Source organism: Diabrotica undecimpunctata, unplaced genomic scaffold, assembly GCF_040954645.1.
Source record: "Diabrotica undecimpunctata isolate CICGRU unplaced genomic scaffold, icDiaUnde3 ctg00003311.1, whole genome shotgun sequence".
In the NCBI taxonomy this organism is placed as follows: Eukaryota; Metazoa; Arthropoda; class Insecta; order Coleoptera; family Chrysomelidae; genus Diabrotica; species Diabrotica undecimpunctata.
In genome coordinates this window covers 2493-14323 of record NW_027314507.1, presented here as the reverse complement: position 1 = coordinate 14323, position 11831 = coordinate 2493, and the positions used below count along the sequence as shown (strand labels likewise).

The 11831-nt window shown below is 34.6% G+C and overlaps 1 protein-coding gene across 1 annotated transcript; it reads right to left on the bottom strand.

Moving 5' to 3' along the window:
* Window positions 1-677: 677 nt before the first annotated feature.
* Window positions 678-11553, bottom strand: LOC140432231 (uncharacterized; the record flags this gene model as incomplete). The annotated part of the gene is made up of 5 exons (XM_072520055.1): window positions 11472-11553; window positions 9875-9895; window positions 7021-7345; window positions 5658-6240; window positions 678-809 (listed from the first exon to the last, which is right to left on the bottom strand). Coding segments are annotated over exons 1-5 (1143 nt in total), but the record flags the coding sequence as incomplete, so codon positions are not given.
* Between the last annotated feature and the right edge of the window lie 278 nt (window positions 11554-11831).

Sequence of the window (11831 nt, the reverse complement as noted above, 5' to 3'; positions counted from 1 at the left end):
ACGCGCTATCTCAGAGTAATTGCATCTTAATTTCCATCACCGGCCTTCACAAACTAATTCATAATTCAGTCATTAATACCTTTGTTTTTAGATCAATAGGCCCTTGCAGCAATTATTTAAGGAGATCCAATGCGATCTCTTCCTTTAACGGACCTAATGCAAAACAGTTATCACGAGAATCGTATCAATAGAAGCATCCACAGGAATTAATCTTCCTCTCAACCACAATCGAAGGACTCGGATCCCTATCACACGAAAGCTTTTATTTCTTATATCAAGTTACTGCCAAAATCGACATGACTCCCAAATCAAAGAAAATAAGGATAATATTTACGCCACAACAAAAACTTTCATCTCTTGTCCGATTAATCAAAGACAACATTATAAATGAACAATACGAAATTTATAAAATTTTTTGAGCAATCTGCCCACGATCTTACAGAGGATAGAAAATAGTATCTAGGAACGTTATATTTCCATCCATTTCCGTTCGCAATCCCGATACAATTGCACCTCTAGGCCAACATCATATTCGTACAGGTTAAAACGATAACCGTTTATATAAACCAGGAATTACCAGATAAGCCATAGAGATCGGAAAACATCCGAATTGTCTCAATAAAAAGTTAATTATACCAAGATAAAAATCTCAAAGTTATAATATTAACAGTATTTACCAGGAACTGCGTATTTTCTGAATATTCTTGAAGGCGGGATTCTATTTCTGTTGGACATATTCCACGACCTTTTCCGCACGACATTCCTGTTGGTTGATCTTTTGCGCCTTGAGTTTGTGGACGAGACGTAGACTAGAACAAAATAAATAAAATTAAATTAAAGAATACTGTCATTTTTATATTATAGAGTAATAGTACGGGAATAAAGATGGTATGATTGGGGTTTAGTAGAAGAAATATATTTATTATATAAAAAAAATATATTTATATCAAAACATTTTGAATAGTAATGGGGATATAATAAATCATTTTTTGTCACTCCTCTCTTGATATCAGTTTCTGAACTGGGTTCATTCACTATAACAATTTGTGCTCTTTGATTTCAGTAAAGGTTTGTTATTATTGTTAAGGAACTGTTGTCTACATTTTTTATTTAGAATTTGGACCAAATTGTCATGTCTTACTTTGTTAAATGCTTTTTTAAAATCAACGTAACATACGTGCACATCCACATGTATATCTAAGCATGTTTGAGCTATCATGTTAAAAGCAAATAATGCCTTTCTGGTTCCTAATCCGTTTCTAAACCCAAACTGAGTATCATCTATTCCTTCTTGCTTTTTTTATATATGCAACCATGTATTACCTTCAAGCCAATTTAATGATATTTTTCTACATTCACTGCAGAGAGCAACCAATGTTTGCCATTTTTGCTGTTTTTTTAATGTCATTTAAATTTTTCTTCTACTTATATTTTGAATTGATCTATTCTGTTCACTTTAAAGAACTTATTAATGTATTTTGTTCATTTCTTTAGTGTTTTTTTAGTACTTAACAGAAGTCTAACATTGAGGATTAAAAATATACTCTGCAAATCTTCCCTTGAAAAATCAATTTAACTGCCATTGTAATTTTTTAATATTAATTATAAGAATAAAGATTATCAATTTATTACCCTGTATATACTAGCTTATGCTCCAGAATATCCAGCCATATGCTCCTACGACTACCCACTCGGATGAAAAAATTGAAGATGTTTATGAGGACCTAGGAATAGTGTTACATGCTACACCAACATATTACATAATAATTAGGGGCGATTTAAGGCGAAAAAGAAATAAGCGAGGGCAAAGACTACTTAACTTCTAAAAGATAAACTCTTTTTTCGATAAAAAGCCACAACGTAAATTGACATGGATAAGCTCAAGTGGTAGTGTCAAAAATCATAAATTTTATCATAATGAAAAGAAAATAAAAGATGAAAGACATCGAAGTGCGTAACAATCAATTTTCAATAAAAAGCTACCGCAAATTAATTCGAGTAAAGATGCGATTAAACGGCGAATTGGAAAGAACCGAGATGATCATAAAAACACAAAAGAAAAATGGATTCCCCCAGAAAACAACGACCAAGAGAAAATATGGAATAAGCAAATAATGGCATAATGAATACACTAAAAGAAACGGAAAGGGAGGGCTGCCATACCGTCTTGAAGCATAAAGAAAAACTAAGCCAAAATACCACAAAGCAACTACACAACAATAAAGAAATTAAATAAAGATACCCACCGATTAATTTAAAGAGACATAAGAGAAATCAATACAAAAAGCTCTACGGAGCAGAAGAACTGACGACCTGAAGTAGTAACTGGATGGAAGCAGTACAAGACAGAGACAGATGGAAAGAGCTAAAAGAGAACTATGTCTAGCAGTGGACGCGTACAAAATGATGATGATGATGACATACTAGCTGAAAATTATTTCTATAATATATAGGTTGAATGTATAAATATTATTACCTGTATATATGTATTCCAAAATATTTTTTTCGGCAAAGCTTTTAAAAATTTGTTTCAAAAAGTTTTCTGTTTCCTCTCTTCTATTTATTCCATATGAAAGCGATAATTGAGTGTGTAAAATACCGAAAATTTTGTATGGTTACATCAATTGAAATTTTGAGTTTCAGAACATTTTAGAACAATAATTTGATGAAATGTTTTGACATTTTTTTGAAATGACATTTATTGAGTTTATATTTTAATGTACGTCAATAAGACTTTTGTTCATGTTTTGTTGACCAATCAAAAACCGGTACCTACTATATTTATATATTTATATTACAATTTAGGAGAACATTACAAAAAAACATCAAAATCATTTAGGAGCGTTAATTAGCTCTCGTCCGTAAAATAAATCTGCACGTGGCTTCTGCTTAACACTAAATGAGCTAGAATGAAGAGACGGTCAAACTATCCAAGGATCTCTTGGTCAATATACGACCGCAAACATAAATGCCAAGCATTAAATACTCATCAAAATCCATAATGTTTGCAATCGTCTGCAAACTAGTGATATTACGTAACAATTTTAAGAGTTTAATCACGTCAAAAATCCGATCCATTAAAATATCGACCATCTAGAGCTTTTTCTTTGAATACAATCAGAAAAATTCAAAAATTAGTATATCTAAATAATAAAAATTATGTACTTTTGGAATCACCACCGAATGCCGAAAGATCGAAGGCTGTTAAAAATGTCTTCAGTATCTTTAAATACAATACCTGTATCTAGGTTAAATTTATTATCAAAATACGATATGATTAAAAAAGTTACGAGAAGGGTCTCAATCTAACGAAGAAGAAAAAACAGAACGAGACGAATCACGAAAATAAAACAGTGAAAAGAGTGAAAAAACGAAATCAAATACACAGACACACAATAAATTGTAATAAAACAAAGAGGACTAATCTACATCCAAATAGTATTTTTGTGATTCACGCAACCCCAATGAAATTAAATATTCTGGGAATAAGAGAAATGCGTTGGTCAGGTTAAGAAACAGAAAATGTTGAAGAACATCGCGTTTACTATTTTGGAACAGATAACGGCAAACATGAGTTAGGTGTCGGTATTATATTGATAAAAAAAGAGACAAAATCTGTTGATAACTTCATCCCAATCTCAGCAAGAGTGATGCTCATACAACTAAAAGCAAGACAAATCGACATCAATATAATTCAGAAGTGTATGCACATACAACAGAAAGAACAGAAGAAGAGGTAGAAGAACTATACGATAGCATTAATCATGTCATGAAAAGGTTAAAAAAGCAAGACCCAATAATTGTAATGGGTGACTTCAACGCCAAAGTTGGGGCCAGCAAAACATCATCTGCAATTGGACCATTTAGACTAGGAAACCGGAACGATTGGATTTTGAGGAAGAAAATCAATGAATAATAATGAAAACCTGGTTTAAGCTACACCCAAGGAAACTGTACACCTGAAAATCTCCACAGGATTATATGGGAAAGATACTTCAGGCTTTTGAGCCACGGTTATACAGAAGGATCCTGAAGATACCAGACAAAGTCACCAATGAAGAAGTATTACGGAGGATGAACACAACCACAGATTTGGTCAACATCGTGAAGGGCTGTAAGCTGCAGTACTTGGGACATACAATGAGAAATCAAGGCAGATATGAGCTACTCCAATGCATTTTGCAAGGTAAAATTTAAGGAAAAAGGGCCCCAGGACGAAGAAGAATATCCTGGCTTACTAACCTGGGAGCATAGTATAGAAAGACCTCAACACAGCTATTCCGTATAGCAACCAACAAAGTTATCATAGCCAGAATGATCGCCAACGTTCGGAACGGACCTCTCTGCCCGACGTCAAAGAAACGCGGAAGAAGTCTGTCCCCAACGCCAAAATATTGCACGAACTGATTCTATCTACGCAGAGATAATCTTTGAGAATTTACGGAGTTTGTCACCCATTCAGCTATTTTATAAACAGTTCGTTCTCAATATATAAGCCAGAAGGGGGTTTTATTATTAGTATTGGATGCGAATTCTTTTAAGCAATAACTCTTAATGTAATTACTAATTTTAATATTTGTAATTTAGTGAGTTTTGAGTTAAATAAAGTTAATTAAACCATTTCGTTTTTCATTTAAGCTCTAAACTTACAGAACAACGTAACAGCAGAATACGCTAAAGCGTAAGCTACATTTCGAAGGAATTAAACGATGAAGATGATAATGACGATTGGTCAAAATAAAAATAAACATAACAAACTGTATAGGTACATAAATAGGTACATCTAAGGATTAGCCAATTGAGCCTTATTTATTATTCTCTCCCAATACCAAATAAAGTGTAATCCGCCCAAAATAGTTTCGTGCTGTTTTGATAAACATGTTAGGAATCACTAGCGGACCAACTCGACATCGAGTTTTTTAAATGAAATTTTTATTTTGCGAGAAAAATATACAATATATACAATGACCGGAAGTAAAAATATTTTTATCAATAACTCAAAAACTATAAATGATTATTTCGTGAACTTACATTTTTGAACTCTACGTTGAATTCTCTATTGATTTGACTAATAAAAACGAAACCGGAAGTCGACCTCAAAACCGGAATGCAATTTTTAGTTTATCAAATGTCGACATGGATATCATTTAGCAGTTAATTTTGCATGCTGATCACGAATCCGGTGTCAGATTTGCTCTATCTTGACGTTTTATGCGCGTTTCGGGTCACTTCCGGTGTCGGATCGCAACCGGAAGTACATATTTAGATTCGTCTCGACGAGACCTTTCGATCCATATATACATTGTGGGGTCTAAAACAAAGTAAATTTTAACTTCCGGTCATCTCAAAACCGGAAGTGAATTTTTGTACCAAAAGTATATCTTGACAATCTCATACGTAATACTAATAATATTCCGAAAAAATATTTCAATTATCTAATATGGTTTTTGAGTAAAGTGGTGGACAAGAAAAGGGCTTAGTGTTTTAGTATATAAGATTACGTGTGTTCTAAATAAATAATATCCATAATTATTTATATTATTTACCTAACCTAACATGCTTGTTTGCAACAAACAGTATGCAAAAATGGCTGATACTAACGCATGCGCAGGAAAAGACTATGATGAAGAGGCCTATACCAAATAAAATTTACATACCCTGGGTGATTCAAATTCACCATAATCCATCGGACCTTCCATTGGTGGAAATGGAGATCTTGTCCTTTGTGGAGCTTGTTGCATCATATTTACTTGTTGGACCATCGGAACCGGCGGCATCATTTGCATCGGCATTTGCATCTGCATCTGCATTTGAGGCGTCATCGGCATCTGCATTTGAGGCGTCATCGGCATCTGCTGTGCTCGTTGTGATGCTCGCGGTTGGTGACACTCGCACGTATTTTCCTGTTGCGGTACCATTTGTGGTGCCATCTGAGGCTGCATCATTGAAGACATCATCTGGAAAGGCATTTGCGGCGGCAACTGTTGCTGCCTCATTCCCAGAAGCTCTAGATCTGCTCTTTGATAGTGCTGCGTCATTTCCAAAAGGTCTTGGTCTGTTCCTTGGTCAGTGGTCTCGCAAGTACATATATCTGGTCTTCGAGATGATTTTGCTGAAGATGGTCGTTTTTTGCGGTCAGATTTGGATTTGATCTTGCTACCGTCGCAAATTAGTATTTTGGGCATCTGCTGTTCTGTAGTTCCGCATACTACGACTTTTGGTAAGATGTCTTCTTTGTGGCTAAAAAATGATTTGTTTAAAACAAAAAATCTACTTTCAATATTAGGTCAGGTCTAAAAGATTCCTATATAAGAAAAAGTCCTAGCTTAGAGTTCAATCAACTATTAAAGAACAAACAGTAAGATATTGTTTTATTACTTTTACTATGGTCACATACTGAAAGACAAAAAGATACCCACTCTGAGATAGCGCGTTGTTCGATTCTTGTATCCTTCCCGTTCTCACTTACGAAGCTCAAACCTGGACATTCACAAAAAAGAACATGGACAAGATTCGAAAAACTCAGCGAGCCATGGAACGACAGATGCTTGGTATCTCACTAATAGATCGGCAAACGAACGAAGCAATCCGGAACAAAACAAAAATAAAGGACGCCGTCGAAACAAGCAGCTAAATTAAAATGGAAATGGACTGGACACAACGAACGTCTCGAAGATGGTAGATGAACAAAGAAGTCGGAAACTGGCGACCGTACGATGCGAAGAGACCAAGAGGAAGACCTCAAATGCGCTGGAGCGACGATATCAAAAGAGTCGCAGGACCAATGTGGAAACGCTTAGCACACAACAGGGATGAATGGCGAGAAATGGGAGAGGCCTTTATTCGACAATTCGGATAGAAAAAGGGCTAAAACAAAATGATTTTATTATAGTGATCTTGCCAACGCTATAAATACTATGTAAAAAATGTAGCTCGTAAACCAATAATTGTATAATTAGAAGTGGAAATCTTTTGTTCTTCAAGATTATGTAGAACTATACTACAAACAATTACATTTACCTCAACGACGACTTAAAGAGTCCCACGTTTTCAAACAAATCAGACCGTGCGATCAGCTCCTGGATTCTTTTAGTTCTTTGCTCGAAAATGGTCATCTGTTTCTTCAATTCCATATTCATCTTCTCGAGTTCTTTGGCTTCCTTTTCCGTCATTGTTTCCTTCTTAGATAAGATCGTGACTTGTTCTTTTAATTTGCTTATTATGTTGGCTGTTTGAATTGCCTGTTGTTCTGCATCTTCTAGTTCTTTTAACACGGCGTGGTCTGTTGCTTCGTTGTACTTGATTTCTTGAGGTTTTTGAGCGTCTTTGGCGTCTTCTTCCGTTTCTATAAATGTATGTTAAAAAATATACTAAAGGTAAAAATTACATTCAAATATTGCTTATATGTCTCTCTTATTTGTTGCCGGTTGTTAAGTAGTTCTGAGGTATTAAATTAAGTGAAAAAACAGATATATAAAGTACAACCATAACAATGATAATTTATAAAATGAATGAATTTAAGTAAAAGAGCAACGAAAGAAAATATTAGAATAAATTTAGACAACTTGTTAAAAATGAAAAGGGAAGGAGAAACGAAGTAACAGTAGGATATAATAAAGACACAATAAATGTGGAGTAAAACTCGTTCTTAATTCGATTTCGTCATGTGTGTAGATTTCTATTCCGTCTATTTCTGATTGTTTGAATTCGGAGCGGTCTTCGGTTAGCAATTGTTTATAGTATTCTTGCCGATATATAGTATATTTGACCGATCTTGATTTTCTCTGTCTTATTTCTTTGGAGCGACTTTAAGATGCGCCATGACTCTGAATTTCTTGTTCCTCTTATGTGCTGTTCTATCTCTGTGCATGTTTTTTCCCATCTTTCATTTTTTTCATTTGCTACTTTTCTTTTCACTTCTTTATTTTTTTTCTGTATAGTTCCAAGTCCTCATAGTTTTTTGTGTTCTGGTATTTTATACAGTATGTTATACAGCACATACATGTGCTTTGTAGATTTAAAAAGTGCTTTTGACAAGGTGAAGCGAAATGATATCTTAAATTTATTACAAGCTGAACAAATAGACCATCAGATAATAAAGACAATTATTGAAATTAACAAGAACAACAAGACCAGAGTTATAATGCCAACAGGGGAAACAGAATGCATAGAACTAAAAGGAGGAATCCACCAAGGAGACTCGCTCAGCCCATTGTTATTCAATATGGTGATGAATCAAATCATTCACAAAGTAAGAAAACGACACGAATACAATATGGGAGCGCATAAAATCACGATACTATGCTATGCCGATGATGCAGTACTAATTGCTGATAACGAAGATGACCTACAAAGGCAGCTCCACAGCTTCAATATCACAGCAAACAAACGTAATATGAGAATATCAGTAGAAAAAACTAAATGTATAGTGATCAGTAGAGCCGCGTAGATGCAAACTAGAAATAGACGGCAAAATTGTAGAACGAGTAATGAAATTCAATTACCTGTGAGTAAAAACCACTAGTCACAGGGATATAAGAAAAGAGACTACAAGGCAAGTATCAAAAGCGGCAAGTAGTTGCCTTCGAGAAACCATAATATGGAGAAACTTATATACTTAAACCAGTTCTAGAATTTACTCTATGGAGCATGGCTCACTTATATCTATATTTGTTTTTTTCTTTCTGTAACTTCAATTTAACTTTACCTAACGTAGGAACTGTCTGATTTTCATAAAGGGAATATATTGTTCTTCTTATAAGATCATGTTGAGTAGTGTCCAAATGATGAGACTGAAAATCACTACGTTTTTTTCGTCCTATCAATGGTTCTTTGCTTATAATATCCTTTATCGACGATACTGGCGTTTTTGTAAGTAAACATGTTATTTCATAGCATCTTGTTTGATGAGTCCTCTATTAAATTATCATACACATTTTTCACTTTTCTTTTGCGTCGAAAGACGAATGCTTTGGATTAAATTTAATAGATGTCGAGCAAATATTTTCCCTCGGACGAAACATATTTGTTATGAACAAACATCATTAATATACTATACACACAGTAGCAAGTCCAGATGCTTAACCGATACTACTTATTAGGTTTAATTCCCTCAGCATTAGCCGTACCTGATAAAACTCTGAGCTTCTTCTTCTTATGGTGTCCTATCCAATTAGTGAATGTTGGCGACAATTCTGGCATACTCTTCTCGGTCTTGTGTGCTCTAAAGAGTGCATGGGCATCAAGGTTTGTCCAATCCCTTATGTTTTTAAGCCATGAGTATTTCTTTCTTCTGATGCCCCGTTTTCCTTCTATCTTCCCTTCCATAATAAGTTTTAAGTACTGGTATTTGTAATTTAAAACTGCAGATAAGCAGTTTTTCTTTTTATTATTGGCAGCAATTCTCGTTCTCTGCCATTCGATTAATGCTTCGACCATTTGTTATGTGGTCTCCCAAGAAATTTTAAGTAGTCTTTTAAATACCCAAATTTCGAAGGCCTCAATCGGTTCATCACATTGGCCTTTATGTCCAGGTTTCTACACCATATAGCAGTATGGAGTAATGTAACATTTTACAAAGCGATATCGAAGCGTTAAGTTAAGCTGCTGTTGTTTTAGCAAGGTTCTCATATTAGTAAATGCTGTTCTGGCTTGCTCAATCCTGCTACGTATCTCTATGTCTGGATCTAGAACTTCAGTTATCCAACTACCGAGATATTTGAACTTGGGGACCTTTTGGATGTTCTTATTGTTTACTCATATATTTAATTGCCAACACAGCACATAGTAGCGCTATATCATATTACCTAACCTAACCTAACCTAACGTAACCAATAAACTAAAGGTAAAAAAACTAAATGACTGGTAGACTTACTTTCTATTTCTTCGTCGCCTCCTAAAAAAATATTATTAAGTTAATAATATTTGTAAGAAGAAAAATAAAAATAAGTAATAAAATTCAATTGTTGACTTAACTAGAAGTATATAAACTTTGTAAAATCATTAGAAACAAGTTAATAAATAATAAAGAATAACAAAATCCTCTACATATATAACAACAAAAGAAACTACAGTACAAGTCAGCAGCGCAAGCGCAAGAAATCTTAGAAGCCCCATCCTTTATTGTTGTGTTTTCATGTTTTTTTTTGTTATGCGATAGTTTAGAAGGTTTTAAATCTTGAACTTTAATATTATTTACCCTTTTACTACTTGCTCCCGTAATAATCAACAATTTTGGGATTCTATCAGCCTTCGTACTAACGATATGGCCCTTACATCTTAGGCTATACCATTTAACATCGGTCGTTACTGCCGTTCTTGTTCTATACATTTCTATAACTTCGGTATTGTTCTCGTTCCCCAGTCATCTTTTTCCATTTTCTCTCAATAAGTAGTTTTTGCACTCTGCTAATTAACTTAACCACCATACCTTATTATGGATGAAATTTTATCAATATCGGAGTATAGATCACCATCTCATCGTCAAGTCTACTACTGAACATGGATAATCAATAAAACTGCTCCGTTTGGCTTCGTCTTGAGTTGTTTTAATCTAATGTCCCCCTATCCTTTTATATCGTCGCTACAACGTGACTATAAGATTTATAGACGATTTAATATGCTGATGCTGTTGATTTTGGGCTGACTTATACTGTTTTATAGCTGCTGTTATTATGCCCCTCAGAGTCCCTGGAATTTTAGGCAGCAAATATTTGAACCTTATTTGATATGAGGGGGTACCCAAATCCTTGTGGCATTGGAGCACAATTTAGACAAACTTTTTAATACTAATGAGAGAGCGAAAAGTGGGAGAAAAGATAATGTAACAAAAATATAATTACCTCTAAAGTTTCCAGTATTTTTTGGTTTTCATCTGCAACTTCCGCCAACTCTTTGGAAGCTCTTTCTATCATTGCCTCCACTTCTTTCAATTCGTCATCTTCCTATGAAAAAAAAATAAAAATATATATATATATATATATATATATATATATATATATAGTATATATATATATATATATATATATATATATATATATTATATAAAAAAACTATTAAGATTATTATATTATTGCTTTTCCTTTATGCTGTCGAAGTAATTGCTTCTCTCCTTCTAACTTTTTTTTTTCAGCGCGCCTCCTTCAATGCTGCAAAGATCCTGGACGACTTCTCTCGCGATTATGCTGATTGCATCCCAAGCTGCGTTCGATGAAAGCATTTCTCCTACTATGGTCTCTGGTCAAATTTTCTGTTTGATAACCACTTCTATAGTATTAGGCCGCAAGTTGAAACGAGGAGACATGGAGAACACGTGCTCCTTATCTTCACTGAACCCAGCAAGGACAGGCACTCTGGAGAATCGGCATGTTATATGCTCGGATACAAATATGCTCAAAACAGCCATGTCCTGAGAATATCTGCGTTAGATAGTAGCTGACCTCACCATGTTTGTGATTCAGGTAAACATTCACCTGTGGTATACGACAATCCGTCCACCAGTACGTTGTTGTCTAATCCAACTGTAATTGCCATCGACGCATGCTGTTTTGCCATTTTCTACCTGTGCTACGAATAACGGACCTTACCGAAAAAGAAAGGCTCCTACAAAACAATGCAATGTTGGAAGTCCGATTGACAAAATAACCTTGGATATTACTGGGTCATTTCGAGAAAGTGAAAATGGAGACAAGTACCATTATGTTGGTCGTAATGCATTACTTCACAAAGTGGGTCGAGATCTATGCAATTTCAGGCCAAAAGGCAGGCATTTGTTGCAGATGTGTTTATATCAACCGATTTGGAGTGCCTTGGAGATCATAGTGACCAAGGAA